This window comes from Platalea leucorodia (genome assembly GCF_965183815.1).
Source record: "Platalea leucorodia genome assembly, chromosome: 1".
Classification (NCBI taxonomy): domain Eukaryota; kingdom Metazoa; phylum Chordata; class Aves; order Pelecaniformes; family Threskiornithidae; genus Platalea; species Platalea leucorodia.
This window is the reverse complement of record NC_138823.1, coordinates 42,646,907-42,664,816: the sequence shown is the minus strand read 5'-3', so window position 1 is coordinate 42,664,816 and position 17,910 is coordinate 42,646,907. Positions and strand designations below refer to the sequence as shown.

Below are 17,910 nucleotides of genomic sequence, written 5' to 3'. Positions count from 1 at the left end.
GAAGGTGTGAAGGTTTTTTTTTCACCCCTCTTTCCTAGACAAAGCTATGTTTTCCTCAGATATATGCTATCTGCACAACTTCAGGCTGTGAGCTTGGTGGCTTTGGCAAGCAGAGAAAAGATCTGTCAAGCTGAAGACACCTAGGACTACAGAGGAAGTATGTTATACACAGAGTTATACACAGAGCGGACAAAAGCCACTGCCTGCAATGCACACACACCCCCCCCCCCCATTGAAGCACCAATGACCCCACTAAATCTCACCAGGGAGACAGCAGTTCTGCATTCTCCTGAGATATATGATAGCTGTGGATCCAAATATCTCTCTCCTGACCATCACAGCAAAGAAAAACTCAGTCAGAGAAGGTAAGTTATTTTGTTAAAAGATTTATTTTACAAAGCATATGGTTTTGGACAGCTGCTTAGCAAAGCATGCAGTCCACATCGCTGTCTACGGAAGATCAGCTGCCCCTATGAAAGTTACCAGAAAAGAGGTATCTGCTTGGTTCCTTCCTGAAATGAGATCAGACCACCACGAACATCAGCTTCCAAGCAGCTGCATATTGCTCTTCAGTATGATTTCCAAATTCATAAAATAAATAATAATAGAGCCTGTATCTCAGCTGCTGTTTTTTTTGTTGTTTTCCACCTCAGTCTTAGAACAGATTATGCACACTCAACCTACTAGAGAACTTGGGTCTCTAAATGATATGAACATACGGGAGGGAGTCCAGTGAAGGGCCGCAAAGACAATTAAGATATTGGAGCACCTGTCATACAAGGAGAGGTTGAGAGAGCTGGGACTGCTCAGTCTAGAGAAAAAAAAAAAAGGCTCAGGCTCAATCTGCATAAGCACCTGATGGGAAGGTGTAAAACAGAGCCAGACTCTTAGTGGTATTCACTGAAAGGACAAGAGGCAATAGACACAAATTGGAAAAAAGTACATTCAATTTAAACAAAATTTTCATTTATTTGGTTTTAAACTGAGTGTGAACAAACACTGGAACAGGTTGCTTGGAGAGGCTGTAGAGTCTCAGCCTTAGAGATATTCAGAACTTGACTGGACACAGTACTGGGCAACCTGCTCTAACTGACCTTGCTCTGAGTAGAGGTCCTCTCCGAGCTCAATGATTCTGTGAAGTAGTAAAATCCCAACTGGAGAAGTACTCCTCTGGCACAGATTATCAGGTAAGATCCTTCTAGTGGTGTGACAAACCTGAACTTGCTGCAAATCCACAAATCCCACAGCCTGACTCATTGCTTTCAATTTCCCTCAGCAGAACATGTTTGCAGAGACACTAAGAATGAAAAGCTACTTGCTCTCACAAGAGCTGGAGTTTGATACATACTGTTCATATGTATGTGCAATGTACATATGGGCATTTAGGCAATATCTGTTTTTCAATCAGTAACTTTCATTTCCTGAAGTGTACTGTGAAATGAGCAGAATTTCTGAGGTAGACAAGCTGCAGATCTGAAAGGACAGTAAGACAAATCTTTTCTTCATCAGTCTGAATTCTATCTCTCATCAATCCATCATAAAGGTAAGGATATTTTTGACATGCTTTTTTTAGTCAGTTTTTCTTGCTCATCAGTAGTAAAGTAGTTCTATGTAAACCTTTCTCCACTGGTAAACCTCACTAATTGTATAGACAAGGGTAGTTTCTAGGCCATCATGGGAAAAAAAAAATGCATTAAAAAAAAAATCGCCCTTTTCTCCATACTGTCCTTCAATTAATTGCATGCTAAATCATTTTAGTCTTAGTTTGCAGGTGTTACCAATTACCAGTAGAGCACTGTGACATGAGGTGAGCTTAGCCAGCACGTGCATAAATGACATACGTTTAAGGTATAATCTTCCTTTTTCTTGTTTTGGATTTACAAGCAAAGGAGGCTTTCAGTTTTCTAAGCAGCCACTGTCAAAGAGGGCAAGGCCTCCTCAGCATGTGTCCAAAATAAATGGATAGCCCTAAGAGGCAAAACAAGTCTCTGTAGGCACAAGGCAACCTGCTGCCCAATTCAGAGAAGCAGAACAGTGCTGTTACTCAAGCTATAGTTGCAATGACCCCATTCACTCTGGTTCTATCAGCATCATTCCTTTCTGACATAATCCCAAGAGAAACCCTGGTTATACAATGTAATACCTTTGCTTTTAGCATCTCATTGTCTTACTTAGCAAGATGTTTGATAGCCCACCTAGACTGGCAGTCTTACACTTTATAACTACAAGTTTATTCTGCTTAGGAGATGAAAATTTAACATCGTTCTTAAAATATTGCACTTAGAAGATACAAGACTTCTACTACATAGTTGTAGTCATAGTATTAGCTTTTAAAATAGACAAAAAGTAGATTAGCAGCACAAATACATAATTTACATCCTTCCACCTCCCCACCCTAACACTCAGTCATCTGCGAGTCCTGAGATCACCACCTCCAAAAATTAATATATTTCATTGATTTTCCACCAACACAGCACATTTTTTTCATTTCACAAAACTTCCCTTTGTATAAATTCAAATCTGTTGTTTCAGGAAACTCTTGAATTCCTCAGCTTACCAGGGAATGGTAATGGCACCAGCAGTACAGCCCCTCCTCATGGTTCAGTGAATGGCAGCAAGAAGTCAGGTGCACTAGAGGCTTTCCTGGCTCCCTGACAAATACATGTGGTTTCTTGATCCTTTCTCCCCCAAAAGCTGCCAATTATTAGTTTGTAATGCAGGACCATATTTAAGGCATTCTAACAGACATAATCAAAGGAACTAATTTCAATTAATGTATTTCCATAATGAGTTGAAAAGAAAACAGTTCACTGGAATAAAAAAAAAAAACAGTTTGAGTGAAAGCTCTTAATTAAGAGCCAATTAAAAAGCAATTTCCTTAAAAATTGTTACTAACGAGAAGTGAGGCACCTTAAGTTCACAGCTGCTAGAGAAGCAGACCTTTCCCACCACCACCTTTAACAAGGTCCACTTTAGAGTTACTGGTCTCTGAATTTTGCACTTTTTCAGTCCTTCTTTGCTCGACCTTTGAAGGTATCCATCACATGGGGGGTTCCAAAATAGTCCGCAAGGAGAACAGCTACTTTCACTGGCAGGATACTGTAAGGCAGGGGAGTTGAAGAAGAGAAAAAAAAAAACAAAACAGACATCAGAAGAGTTGTGCAGTTTTATCACATTTACCTGGCTAATAATGGCAAAGACAGTATACTCTCTAGAATATAGTACCACTGATCCTCTCCATTACACTCATTTGGCAGCCTGAGTTATTAGACAGATCGACTTCCCAACCTGGCTTGCAACAGTCAGAAGTGCCTTAATGCTGGGGCAAGACACCAGATTTGCAGTTACTGAGGAGCAGCCACAGTAAAACTGCACCCCAATGAGTCAGCAAGTCACAGTACGACATTTCTGTCATTGTTCTGTGGTCCAAGGGTAAACTAAACTCCTAGAAACAAAAAAACCCACAACTCCAGAATGTGCAGAACAATGAAAAATTCACACCAACAAGTAGAAGCCTGATTTGCACTTTTAGTCAAAAACATAGCTGAAACATCCCTGACCAGAAAAGAGAGAGAGGAAGAAAAGGAAAGGTAGAACTTACCTCTTCACAGCGAAAAAAAAGTAAAGACTGCGTGGTATCAGCAATATTTCTTGGTCCTGCCGAATAGCAGTCATTATCTTCTCAGCCACATACTCTGGCTCCAGAGCAGGAAGCAGTCTTGGCCATCTGGAGAAGACATTTCTCACTATAATACAAATTGCTTTGCAATCGCATTTTACTCAAAGTAAGTCTCCATTTTGCAGTTATTCAACTAAAAGAAGAAATAAATACCACAGATCCTGTGAACAATAGAACCTTCATTATGTTAGAGAGTGAGTGGCCATTGTTATTTTCCCTTTGTATGATCTCTCATAAGACAAATCCACATAGCCCTCATATTGAGACACACTAGGCTTTTATTCAGCTCCTAAATTTGTCATTATATAAGCATACTGAGCAAAGCTAAGCTACTGATTTCAGGAGGTGAATGGTGGTTTAGAAACCAGAGAGGACAACCAGAGCATTTGGCTTCTGCAAAGGAAAGGACACCAATTACATTTCATGTTTCAGCTTAAATGAATAGTAAAGTCCCGAGGGCTTTGCCATATGGGTCGCACAGTCACTGGATAGCACTGTTAACACCCATCTGAGGTCCTAAAAATAACACAAGCAGAGAAAAGCCTAGCGTATTATTTTCATAAAGGAAATAGGAGCATGTAACATGCAAATTGCACATTTAGCATAAAAACCCCACAGGAGTTTACTCACTTGGTTCTACAGCCATCAAACATCCCTGTGTTTATGAAGTAAGGACACACAGTTGTGGTTTTAATACCAGTCTTTCCCAGATCTCTCATCTCTAAATCAATGGACTCTGCAAAACCAACTGCTGCAAATTTACTTGCACAGTAATCTGTAAAATAAATAAAACATTCATTGCAGTTAAACATTTTAATTTACTTATTGAACTTTACTAAACAGGTTCAGTGAGTCCTACCACTGAACATGTACACTGGAGTGGTAACAGTTTTTGACAGAGAACAGGGACAAAACTATGGTCTAGTAAGTAAACTAACTAGCCACAGTTGTTTGGGTTTTTTTGTGTTTTGTTTTTTGTTGTTTTTTTTGTTTGTTTGTTTTGTTCTGTTTGTTTGTTTTGGGGGGGTGGTTTTTTTTTTTTTACAGTATACAACAGCAGCACTATAGTATAGAAATGATATATACGTAGTACCTGCAGGAAATTACTGTCTGATAATAAAATACTTTACAACAGAGTAGGAACTGTTTTCAGAATTGCATTACTAATAAAATTTGCCTTTGATGTGATTCACTCCTTTACATTCCCTCTCCTAACTGTTATTCTAGACAAGCAGACAGAGGGTTTCTCATCACATCCCTGCTGTCACCTTTCCACCCTCTACTAAACAATAGCAAATTAAGTTATCTTTTCACACCAGACCTTACCTTTGAATCCATGCCCTGGCTTCTGATGCATAAAACTCAAGCTTTCAAGACTCTCTAATGTGGTTTCAACTTGAAACTCAATTTGTCTTTATTATCATTGCCTTGCAGCTAGATTTCTTTCACTGCTATGTCACCTTATTTCATTTTCCTCCCCCTTTGCATACGTTTTCCAGAAATGTCTTCTGAGTTTGCCCTAATCTCAACACTTTCTTTCCATTACTGCATGGGTCCTCTCGAATGAATGTCTGAGACAGATAATGCAAAAGGAGATATCGCACCTCTGCCTCTGTACCACATCTGGATTTTAGTAGTAGTTTGAGTTAGGGAAACCTGTACAGGACTCTGCTTAGCTTGAGAACATGCTTGGGCAAAACAAACAAACAAAAAACAAACAAGTGGCCTCTTCCCCACCAAATACCTGCAGGTTAACTTTAATAACATTGAAGTTCTCAGTTTCCAAAGTTCTATATGGCTCCTAGATCCTAACTGCCTTGGCAGAAAAACCTGTTTCACAGCACTGCTGAGCATCTGGAAAACTCTTTTGAAAGGAATGGTCTATTTACGGTCAGCTGCTTTGAAAGTATGACCATTTGTTTTACCTATAAGCAAAGACGTGGAAACTCAAAATTAGGATTTTTTTCATGAGTATTGATTGCAGAGTTTAAATCAAACTAATTGTCTAAATGAACATTAGCTTTAATACACTACCTGAAAGACGATTGACTCCCATCAGTCCTGCTGCGCTTGCAATACTAACCACGTGCCCATGGTTAGAGGCAATCATTGCTGGGAGAAAGGCTTTGTAAGTCTGCAATGTAAGTCAGAGTTGCAATGAAACATTTTACTAAGTAAGCTACATGCTATAATATTTTGAAGGTGGTGTTTTCAAAGAAATTCTCCCTACAGTTTAAATAAACTTCCCCTCCTTCCACTATGGAAGGGGTAGTGGTGATGGGGAAAGAGGTTGTTGTTTGAACTCTAGCCTTCAGCTACGAAGCTGGGACATTCCAGGCCCCACCAGCACCACTTTCTCCTCAACACCAAAGGCAGATGGTAACTTGCTGAAAGCTAAAGATACAGCTTCAGGTCGTTAAGCTTCTTTCAGCCTAAAGCTCAGCACTGCAATGTTTCAAATGAGAATTAAGTGTTCACTGCAAATTTTGTATAATGGCAAAAATTTGAATTTCATATCTTCCTTCTATTAAATTAATTTAATCTTTGTGATTAAATTTATTTATGAAGAAACTGAAGCATGTTTTAATATCCCCTTTGCAAGTCTTTATGATAGGAACACCATATAGATCTTTCTTACTGAAACTATCATAACCACAAAGCATCTAGAACACTAGCAGAACTGAACAATTCTCTGTTACTAGAGCAGCAACTTTTAGGCTGGGCCTGCTTCATGTCAATTAATATTCAGGGATTATAAATATAGGTCTAGCTTCAGAATTTAGCAGATGGTAAACTCCAGTTCTTAAGAGCATTTCTAAACACGAAGCAGTTTTGCTTCCACCTACCTACCCCAGAAGCTCCTAAAGGATCCATTCTTGCACCCTTTTTTTTATTTTACAGACTCCCAGGCATAGAAAGTAATTTCTTGTATCATTTCTGACTGAACTTACAAGGAATTATATCCTTGCATATTTTCCTTAATTCCAAAAGGCAAAAATTAACACTGAAAACATGTTTAAAGGATGTTTTAGTATGTATATGCAAAGTACAGGTATTACCCAGAAGTGTGCCATTATGTTCACTTCCATGGTTTTTTCCACAAGTGAATCTGGAGAATCAATAAACCTCTTCCCAGTTACAATACCAGCATTGTTGACTAGGATGTTAACGTCACCAACTTCTTTTTTAACCTAAAACAAAAAGCCTCAAGATATTATGCAATAAATACAAAACATGCTTCCCAAGTTTTATATATGAAAACATAAGAAATAGAAATATCGCACATTTCAACTAAGTCGAAGTTGTTATGGATCCAAACACCTCAGCTTCTTGCACGTTCTCACCCGATGCCTTTTTAGAGCCGAGTTTACAACTGGACTTTCTTTGGAGGTGTGGAGCCCAACAGCTCCACACAGGCTTCTGCTTTCAGCACCTCTGGTTCTTGCTGCAACTGTTCCAAACAAGTCTCTATTGCAGAGAGCTTAACTAAAGCAACAAGTATTTTTGCTACAGTAAAAACATCTTAAAACTAACGAGCCATTCTGTTTGTAGGGCCATTTCTATGCCATGTGGTGAGGCACAGTACATCAATCCTCAGGCAAGTTCACCAGAATCAGGTACATCAAATCTGCGTGAAGGCCGCAATATCCAAAAACTTTCACTTGTGAGGTTCCTTGCATTATCTTCAAATCCTCCTGTGTTTTCCACAGAGCAACTTGAGCACAGAAGCAGTGCTGCCATACGACTTGAAGGCTGAAGCCAGCTTGCACAGTACTTGAGTCTTTTGATGAGCAGAAGGAAAATTGAATACCCTGTTGGTAGTGTTAATTGCCTGCATCCCAACAGTCCAAGGACTCATCTCTCCCACTACGCAGGGCATCAGTTACTTAGTAGCGTCTTAATATTTCAGATATTTCAAGATCCTTCATGCTGTTTTCCACCTTCCACTTCTCCTGACTGCGACTGTTAAACAGTGACATGTATTACGTAGTAGTTTTTCGCTAGCCCTACAGCTTTCTAGGGGAGCAGATGGAGTTTTCTACGCTCAGCGTGTTGGAATTAGAAGGGGCAAATGGTCACTTTTGATAAGAAGTATTCCTCATATGCACAGGCCATGAGAAAGACCACCTGTAAAACTAATTTTCTGCTTACAACCTTTTTATTTATTCAGGTATCTTGACTACTTCAAGCAACTTTACAGGCCAGGAACTTAAGAGCTGATCTTACCAAACAAAAAGGCGTTTGTTTTTTTTTTTTACAAGTTTATTTCTCATGAAGACAGCCTGAAAGAACACCGTGTCTCCACCGATATTAGCTCTCAGGACAACACAAGAAATGAGAAAACTGTAGGAAGCATAGTATTTTGTTATGAAAATTAAACAAAAGCTGTAGGGTTCTGAATAGAGGAAGATTTTAGGAGATGTGCATTCACAGAAGGCCTTATGAGCTTCTGGGGCTCATGGTGCATAAGCCTGTTTCCAGTGTATTTGCTTCAATTCTAACACTTTACCAGGATCCTTATAAGATGGTTCCCAGAACAGTAAGTTGGCTAAAGAATAATATCTACACATTTAGTTCAGTAAGAGGAAGTATAGTTCCCATTTAGCTCCAGACTGAGAACTTTTATGAACAGACTCACTTGAGAGAACAACTATAGGCCAGCTGATATCAAGATATGGTGCCAGCTCTCAAAAGGAGAATGAAAATATTTAATGCAGTATTTGAAACACAGTTCATTAATCTGAGCTATCTGGGAAAAAGGAAATGAGTACTCTACATGTTGTTTAACTTGTGATTTCCAGATCAAGTACTAAATATGTGCTGATCAGTAGCTTTGGGAAACCATGTTGTTTTTATGTCATCTTGCCATACAGTTGCAGATCACAGAACCTCATTTCTTAACGGCGTTTCCTTTGCTAGGTGCCTACAGTGACTGAAGAAAGCACAAGCAGACCAGGTAGGCTAGCCTGTATAACAGTGAAGAATCAAAGGATAATTTACCACCTATCCTTTATTCTAGCTTAAGTTCATCTTCCTTAAACTTGTTCCAATCTTGTCCATGTTTGTCAACTAAGTAAGGGTTTAAAAAAGCAGAAAGCAGCCTTGGTAGGATTATACAGAACAGCTTTTAGAATAAATTCATCAGCCAGAGCCCCTTTCCACCTCAGTCATCACTCACACATTCTTGTTTGTCTGTTCCCCTCTCAAAAAGTTGTCATGTAACAATTTAAATATTTCTGAAACAGCACCACATGATCTCCACAGGCAGCCTTAGACAAGTTGTTCTAGTCACCAACCTGAGTATGTACCCCTCATCATAAGTTAAAAATAGTATGCATTCAGAAACATCAATGTAATCACTAGTAAATGATGCTTTAATACTGCCTCATGGCAGATGATCTAGCAATTCTGGAAGCCTGGCCCAGTACCCCGAATCTACCCTTTGGGGCAAATAACACATACCTGAATAAGCGGTCATGCTTCTTTTGTGCAAACAAAAGATGGACGGGGTGGGGGATGTGGTACATACAGTTTATAACTTGGTGACTGGGGCATTCAGGTTAGATGGGAGAAGGGAAATAAGAACAGAACCTTGATCATCCTATTTCTAACTAGTGGCGAAAACCTGGACACCCTCTTCCTTAACCACCTGTCTCTACTCAGTCTTCCAAAATATTTTCACACTTTAGATGGAATTCAAAGCAGATTCAAGTGCCTTCTTGCAACCCAGACAAATAATTCCAGCTTTACAACACCTCTGTTCATGCTGCTTCCCTACTAACTAGATGTGGCAGCTCTTTCCTCAGTAAATTGGCTGTTTTAATTCCCTTCTCCTCTCAGCTCTACGCTGTGCATGACAAGGCCAAGACACTCAGCCCAGGCTTCCACACTCTGCTTTGAGGCCAAGTACAGAAGACCTTTACTGAGCCTTTTCCCTAGCTATTAGGGGAGGGGGGAAATAACGTCAACTTTCCAGAGCTCTAAACCTCTCCATTTGTGCAGTGCAGGAAAGTATGTTCCAGGTGTTTGGTTTAGGCCTAAGTAAGGCAAGCATTATGCAAACAGCTGATCTGGTTAAGCATCTTTTTCAGGTATGTGTATTCCAAACTATTTCCTGTTTGTTTCTGCATTATATTTATGCTTTTATATTGAAGTTCAATAGCGAGCAATTCCCACGATTCCCAAACAGCATCTCAAAGCGTCTACTCTCTAAGAACCACAAACCCCTCCATAACTGCCTACAAGAGGTGGAAGAAAACACTGAATGTTTTATAGGCAGCATGAAATACCATCAGTGCTTCTACCGTTGGTCCTCTGCACAGGAAAAAGGATTCTCAGAGAAGTGGAACACTGGCTGCAAACTGTCACCTTGACTAACAAGCAAGAAAAAACAGTGGATAAGTAAAAAAAGTACCATGCCAGAGATCCTGGAAGTAAATGTGAGCCCAGATGCAACTTTGCAACATGATAATGAGGAAAAGGCTTCTGTTTCCTCACATGTACGAGGTTCAAAAAACACACAGTTACTTCCCGCTTTCAAAGCCCTAGACTTAAAGTTTAGCTGAACTCAGGGTAGGTTGGAGAAGGCCACATTCCTTTTGGGGTTGGGTACTTCTGGAACAGGGACATTAGAAATAAATTTTAAGCTATAACTCTTAATAGCCAAAAGCTGTCCTTCATCCTGTTGGTACTGGAAAGGAACAAGGACACCACACGCGCAGAGCTTTTTAGTCTTCTTCCTACTGAAGGGACTTTTCCCTGGTCTCTCTGTGTGGCTGATGAAGTACCAGAAGCCTTAAGCCATCTTATTTGTCACTAATAAGATGGGAAAGTTGTCAGCATGGTTCTACATCAGCTGTCAGCAGGACATGACATTTCTGAAATAACAGTAGTGAGGTATTTTCTTCTACGTGGATCAGCAGGAGAATTATTAGTGGATCAGCTGTTAGTTAACTGCTGACAGAAGATAAGCGAGGAATCATGCACCAAGACCCTCTTACCACTTCTTTGCTCCTGTCTACCTCTGTTTTTATCATCCCTAACCTGTGCCACACACATATCTACACCCTCTTCTCCTTTTTATATTTGGCCAGAAAGGCTCTGCTACTGCTTTTCGCCATGGGACTGAAGTGCCAGCCCTTGAGTCCTCAAAACTGAAGGTTAGTTTCCATCTTCTTCATTCCAAGTGTCCTTCACACTACGATATGCCCTCCTCCTCCACTCCTCCCCGTTCAGCGGGAAGCACAGTTACAGGCCTGCAGTGAGATACGTGCAACTGCTCTGTCGGTACGACAGATGTGCAACTCAGCTGGCGTAACAGAGCTGCAAGGGTGACCAAGGGTGATCAGCATCACCAGAATACAAAACCAATAGTACCAGCCTCTAACAAGCTGCAACTCATGCACAAGCTTCACTTATCAGAAAGTTTGTTCTAGTCATTTTTGCACAGAGAGAAAAATGCAGAAGCCTACAGCTTCTTAAACAGCACCCAAAGAGGAACATTATTTCAGCCAACAGATGTTCCTGAAGACAGATGATTTTTTTTTTTTTTTTTTTTTTTTTTTTAAGAATTCACCCTCAGGCAAACACTCACTGTGGAAACTTTCTAGTCCAACAGTTAAGTCTAGCAACATTTTAAGCAAATGAGAACAGGTTGTTATAATGGAAACTGTTAAGCAATTTTAGCTTTTGGCAATTCTACTAGTCTGCCCAAAATATCTAACCACATGCTATATCTACAAAGCTCTTCAGAAAGGAAAGTAAGAAATATGTAAGACTTCAAGATGCAGTTATTAATTCTGATAAAGCAAGTCTGCAAAAATCTATTCACAGCCATGGAATTATTTGAAAGTTTCCTAAGCAGTTAATCCTTTTTACAATGTATGGTCTTTAAGGTTTACTTTTGGTAAAAGGCTGCCAGAACTTGAAATACTGCTTTAGCTTCAATAAATTGATTTTCTGCACTTCACCAGTAAGTGCTTGCTTAGTAACTGAATGAAAGAGAAGCCATCCAGTTGAAATTAGCTACTGAAAAAGAGAAACAACTCTTTATTTTTAAAGGAACAGAGGTAAACAAGTCAACTCTAAAAAAACCCCAGTATTCTTAAAATAGGCAGCATGTGCAATACATTCTGAATGAATTAACTTTAATCTCTTGCTTTAAAGTCACTAAAACCTATCATATATCACACACACGTGCATGCATTCATCTCAGAATAGTGTCAAAGCCACAAATACGATACTTTACCTGATCAGCTACTCTGTAGACGTCCTGCCTTTTGCTACAGTCACAGATGTAACAGTGCACTCTCATTGCTCCATTTTCTTTGGCCAGCCTACCCGTCTCCTGGAGCCCCTCTTGATTAATGTCCCAGAGAACTATTGTGGCTCCAAGGCTGGCAAACTTTAAAGATAAGAGTCTTCCAATGCCACTTCCCGCTCCTGTTATTAATACTATTTCACCACTAACATTCTTCTTCCGTCTAGGCACAACCAAGAACACTAGCGACTCCAGCAAGTAATAAACAAGAAGTCCGATGACTTTGAATGTTTCCAGGAAGAAGTTCATCTTGAGGCTCTTTCTTCAGATACCTGATAAAAGAAAATGTTTTCCAGATAGAACAAACCATAGAGAGAAAATGCAAGCATCGATATTTCAAGACTGAAAAGTATTTTCAGATCCATTCTAAATATTTTCTCTAGCCTGCTTCTGAGTGTTGTTTGAAAAAAAATATATAGGCTTACATCTGCACACCTGACCCATTTGTCCCATTTCTGTAACATCTCCAACTTGCTCCTACTTTTCTGCAGAACACAGCACACAACTGTGAGCATTTGGCAGAGACAGGAAAACACCTGCCCTCAGCTGCTTTAGAAATTCCTCACGTCAGGGGTTTCCATCTCTGCTCTGACAGAACGGGGACTCAAAAACTACAATCAAAAAAGCAATGGCTGCCCCTAGAGCATCTTAGGCAGAAATGCATGGCAATTACAAATCAGAACTTATGGCTTGATCAAACAACTTTAGTGCTCACAAGCTAGTACTTCAGGTCAGGAAAAACTCTCCTTTCAGGACTACGACTTTTTTTGCTTTGTAGGCACTCCTTGTCATCAAGAAATCATGTGCAGACCAAGTCACAGTCTCAACCCTGCTGAAAAACTGCCAGCATAGGGAGCTTCAGAATACAATATGCTTATAAATCTCCAAAACACACCAGGTAAATTACTGGCTGTCACTACTAGCTTTTCAACTACCAGTACTACCGTTATTGAGGAGAGCCTGCTTTTGCAGTTGAACAGAGTGTTTTGTTTAGGAACGCATTGCAAAGCTGTTGACTTTCTTCTCTTCACCTCCCTGCATTAAGCAAATGTCATGAGCTTGAGTCCTACCATCTCAGGTATGCATTTAACTTCACAGCTGCTTTCATCTCCATTCAAAGCTTACACTTCAACCTTTAGCACTACCTGCCCAGTTTGATCACATCTCTTAGTTAACATTGCTATCTATGTGTAGAGGTAATAGTGTTTGACAAGTGCCAAAAGATAAGTTACTTAGATCTCTGCTACTCTGAGCAAAGTTCGTGAAATTCAGCATGCGGACATACACGTGTTATCATGAGTCTCCGGTTTTGTACATGGGAAACAAGGCCCGTCCTGAAAAGGGAGAGGCCACTGCTAGACCAGAGCAAGTTATTTCAGAAAGTTCTCTGGCAGAAACATTAGGACATCTTAAAACTATTCCGATAACAGAAAAACATTTGTCAAAAACATAGCAGGTAGGGAAACAAGTTCTTCTTTCTGAAGAAGAGTCATAGGGTGAATGTTTGCTGTTCTTTGTTCCCTTTAAAATGGGACAAAAGGAATGCAGAGGTTTAGCACAGATGAAAGGCAGCAACACCAGTAAGAAATGGAGGTAATATCAAAACAGCACAGGAACATTCTTCTAGAGCCAATATTGATATCCCCTGTAGCAGGCTCTCATAGCTATAAAGCTACTACAGATATAAGCAAAACCAGAGTTATACAGGAAAGTGTTATTAGATTTCATGTACATCAAAAAAACCAGCAGGTTTTTGGAAACACAAGCTCTTTGCTGGGTCTAAACCAGAAGCAACAAATATTTAGAATAAATGCAGTTGCTGAATTCAACTTGATTACACTAACATAATGCACTTAATGCAACATTGTCCATTTGCATGAAAGGAGATCGGTGTCTCTGGAGGAGATAAGGATGTTACAGTTAATCCCTCTGGAAAAAATCAAGTGAGGCAATTGGCTTCTAAGTATAATATACAATTTATCTTAAAGCCAGTTTAGAACTTGGGTCAGTAATTTATTAAGTAATCATGTATTCGGCCTGCATAGGGCAGAGGCACGTTACATCTTAGAGAAGCACTGACTTTCTCTTAGAGAAGTAGCACTATTTTAGGCATACAGACCACAGGAGACTCTCTGTTAGAACACCAGCTCCGCATCCTTCACTGGGACGCTTAATTTCCACCGGCACATCTCTCGCCTCACCCAGCTCCGACCGGGCCAAGAGCCCTCCATTCTCACTGGCTCTCTGCATTAGTACTGCTAATTACACCAGCTACCGTAACCAAGCATACCCATACTGACAATTAAATTAGCCAACACACTTGGCCGATTTTGGCTCCTCAACTAAAGCGAGCAGGGATCTATTCACAGGTGAATTAGCCTGTGAATTAACCTTTGGCACAGACAAGATCTCAGATCCCTTCTGATGCCACGCATTGTTTTTTAATATGCCTGCATCCACACGGACGTAAGTCTGGGGGGCTTTTATATTGTCGTGAAGTATCAAAGGCTTCACAACGGCTTATCAGACAGATTTCTTTTCAAGTGCACCCAACTTTCCCAGCACAGGCTTGGTACGTGCGCTAACGCTGGCCACCGAGCGGCTCTTGCAGACTGTCAGCGCCCACGAAACACAAGGACACAACGGAGGCTGGCATCTGAGCTGCAGAACACCTCTGCTAGCCAAAGGAATCAAAGGCTGATCACGCCATCACCCGAGCAGAGGCTGGCAAGCACGAATTTGCTCGCTGCATCTGGAAGGCTGCGACTCCCGAAAAAACACTGTGGTCCTGCAGCCGAGCCAGTCCAAGGTCCAGGCACAGCAGCACCTTCCTCACCGCCGGGCAGGCGCCGGGCTGCCTCACTCTCACGTGAAGCCCCCCGCCCGCCAACCCCCTTAGCGTCATTAACAAACACCCAAACCAACCCACGAGCAGCTTTCAGCGGCGGTGACCCGCTCACCGCCCCCGCTCAGGCCCGCCGCAGCCCCCCGGGGCCCGCCGCAGCCCCCCGAAGCGGGACCTGCCCTCGCCGGGGCCGCGCAGCCGCCCAGCCCCGTCCCCCAGCGCCCGCCCAGCCCGCCGCCGCCCCCCCCCCCCCCCCCGCGGCCCCGGGTACCTCCGCCCGCCGGGCTGAAGGACAGAGAGGCCACCTCCGCCTGCCCGGCACGGCGGCTCCCGGGGCCGAGGGGAGCGGGCAGCGCGGCAGGCTAGCGCGGCGCGGCGCGGCCCGGCCCGGCCTTTATGCCGGCAGCCCGCCCCGCCGCGGGGCTGACCGGATGCCCGGGGGCGGGGCGGAAGGGCTCGGCGCTCCGCGGCGGCAGGAAGCTGGGCCGGGGCCCCCGCGCTCCGCCCGGGGCTGCCGCTCGGCGGGATGAGCTCCGGCCGGGCGGGCGGGCTGAGGGGCGGCTGCCCTCCGCGCCCGGCCCGGCCCGGCCCGGCCTCGCCCCGCCCGGGCAGGCGGCAGGGAGCTGCGGGGCCGCCCCCGGGAAGGAGAGCTGCGGCCCGGGGGGCCGGTGGGGGCCTCGCCCCGCTTAGGGCCTCGCTGAGGCCGGGGGTGGGCTGACGGGTGCTAAGGAGGGAGCAGCTCGTGGGGCGGGGGCTGCCGGGGCGGCTCCCCCCGCGCCCCCGCCTAGCGTGCTTTTCAAAAAAAAAAGTAAAAAAGCAGTATTTATTACGTGCTTTTGATTTTTGTGAGGGGAGAAATAACTTCTGTTGGAGAGGCGATGGACTGCGTGCGGCTGGTCTGGATCTGTGCTGTAGGGCTGATGCAGGAGTCAGCCCAGGTGGGCTGCGGGGGCAGCAGGGAAGGGGTGTGGGTGCCGGAGGCCCTGGGGGAGAGCGGGCGCCGATTCTGGCTCCCGAGGAAGTTTGGGGATGCCCACTGGGCTTCGGGACGCGTAGGGTTTGGGGAAGCCCCTGTGAAGAAGGCGCTACATTTGGGGTGGTTGTCGCTCCGTGTAAAGAGACCTGCGCCTGAGGGTACGTTGGATGTGAAGGGATGGCCTGGCCTGTAGGGCCAAACCCCGCCTGAAGCCACGCCGCACCGAAGGGGTTTCACCGGGGTGAACACGGCCCTTCCAGGGTGGTGGCCATTCAAGGGAATGAACAAGACTTGAGCCTGTGAAATGTGTTATAGCAGTAGTCAGGTTACAGGACAGAAATGAAAATGTAAGAATAGAGTGAAGTGCTCTGTATTTACTGCTATAGATACTTTCTTCCCTTAAATCAGCATTGCTTTGGAGGGTGTTTTTTACCTTATGTTCATCCCTGGGCAGCAGAACTCTGATATTGAAAAGTGCTAAATATTCACAACTTCAAAGAATGCCCACATGAGGAGAGGATGCTTAGTACCACCAGAAAAAATGTGACTGAAGGTATTTCCTTGGTATTGAGATCCTTAATATGCTTCCTTTCCAGATTGGTATGTTTGTGTTGCTGTTACACTTCTGTAGAAGGGAGAGAACCCAACTTTCTGAATGTTATTTTCATCTGATGAATTAAGCAAACACTCGCTTATGAAACACTAGATTTAATATACTGCATAATAAAGAATATGAAACAGCAATTCATAATGTAAGCTTCTTTAGGTAGCTTTAAAAATCTGCTGTTTGATCCAGTAGTCTCTAAAGAAATTTCGAGAACTCCCTGTGCACAAACACTTTGAAGGAGAAAGGCTGGAGAGAATGCTTGCGATACATACCGCTGAGGGCGCAGGTTGCCTCGCTTGCCTTGGAACAAATGGCTCCCCATTGTCAAAAAGGCATTCGAAAGGTGCTGTGCTGTTTAAATAACTAACTTCTCTTGCTTCCCCTGCACGTTCTATTTAAAGTGCTGTTGAAAGATGTCAAAAGGTCTTTTCTTTCAGGTAAGCAGTTTTGGGTCAGAGTCTAGGCTCTTGACTGCTGCGCCCTCAAGAGCTACTCCCAGAAGAGAAATTAACTGCTGTATTAGAATATTTTAGTGGGAGTTAGTGTATTATTGTTTTAATACAGTAAATCCTGGAGGCTGATGATTGCCAAACAGTGACACTGATGAAATTTGGGTTTGGCTGCTGCTTTCGTTTTGTGGATTGTATTGTTTGCACTGTCTCGCTTAAAACAAGGAAGTGTAAAAAACACCCATTCATTTAATTTTCAAAAAGGTTTAAATAAAATATGTGCTTTGTAGTAATACTTGGAAATTAGTAGCGTTTAACATTGAGATTGACCTTATGATCGGAGTTGGAGGCTGGAAGGTGGGAGACCTGGCTCCTTTCCCCACCTTGTACAAAGATTTCCTGCAAGTAATAAACTCACTGAATAAAACCTGATGAAATAAAATTCACTAAATGTCTTGAGTTTACTTGTCTGTATGATGAAAGGCTAAAATTAGCCTCCAAGTAGCTATATAGTAGAGAGTAAAGGTTGGTCTAAGCTGGATAAGTGCAACTGCATGGTGACCAGGATACTCATCCGCACTTTAGAATAATAAAAAACAACAACAGCCTGGCTTGCTGTTGAAGCCATATTCTCGTAAGAGCGCTCTCATTTTTTTTTTGTTTAATTTCTATTAGAGCACTCCAAATATGATAAATATTTTGATATTAAAGCATTAATGACTCCCCACCTACTCCAGCTGCTGAAGCGGAATAGTGTAATATGCTTGTAAACAGTTTGATCTTTCTGCTTTCTTTTAGCTGGCAAGAGGTAGGAAAGGAAGGCCAGGCGATACCACTGGTGCCTGTATACTGTGATTCAGTCTATATGGCTGCTGTGAAACTTGTAGAATCTGAATCAGTTTCCAGTGGCAACGTCAACTGCTTTAGGAATTGCAGGTACATCACTGCAATTGCAACATACACAAACTTGTCTTTAGTCACATGTTGCAACTACCCGGGGAGGAGTGGGTCTTAGTTTGAAAAATAGTGCCGTA

The 17,910-nt window shown here is 42.6% G+C and overlaps 1 protein-coding gene across 2 annotated transcripts; it reads right to left on the bottom strand.

The window, feature by feature from the left end:
- Positions 1–445: 445 nt before the first annotated feature.
- Positions 446–15,252, bottom strand: LOC309591552 (epidermal retinol dehydrogenase 2-like). 2 transcript variants are annotated; one of them, XR_014228378.1, is made up of 8 exons: positions 15,116–15,252; positions 11,928–12,271; positions 6,739–6,870; positions 5,714–5,813; positions 4,310–4,454; positions 3,602–3,727; positions 2,911–3,099; positions 446–2,810 (listed from the first exon to the last, which is right to left on the bottom strand). XR_014228378.1 is itself a non-coding variant. In XM_082314063.1 (7 exons), exons 2-7 carry the CDS (start codon positions 12,246–12,248, stop codon positions 3,006–3,008), a joined length of 918 nt encoding a protein of 305 aa, XP_082170189.1. In that variant the 5' UTR covers positions 12,249–12,271; positions 15,116–15,252; the 3' UTR covers positions 446–3,005. The 2 variants fall into 2 exon arrangements, 1 of the variants encoding a protein (XP_082170189.1); XM_082314063.1 differs by having other exon boundaries at positions 446–3,099.
- Between the last annotated feature and the right edge of the window lie 2,658 nt (positions 15,253–17,910).

What these genes read in the sequence shown, in the direction of transcription:
- LOC309591552 (XM_082314063.1), bottom strand. Translation starts at nt 12,248, where the DNA reads ATGAACTTCTTCCTGGAAACATTCAAAGTCATCGGACTTCTTGTTTAT. An exon ending in GGGAGTCAATCGTCTTTCAG is followed by an intron (nt 4,455 to 5,713) that starts GTAGTGTATTAA and finishes TTTATTTTACAG; the next exon opens with ATTACTGTGCAAGTAAATTT. An exon ending in TTTGATGGCTGTAGAACCAA is followed by an intron (nt 3,728 to 4,309) that starts GTGAGTAAACTC and finishes TGTCTTCTCCAG; the next exon opens with ATGGCCAAGACTGCTTCCTG.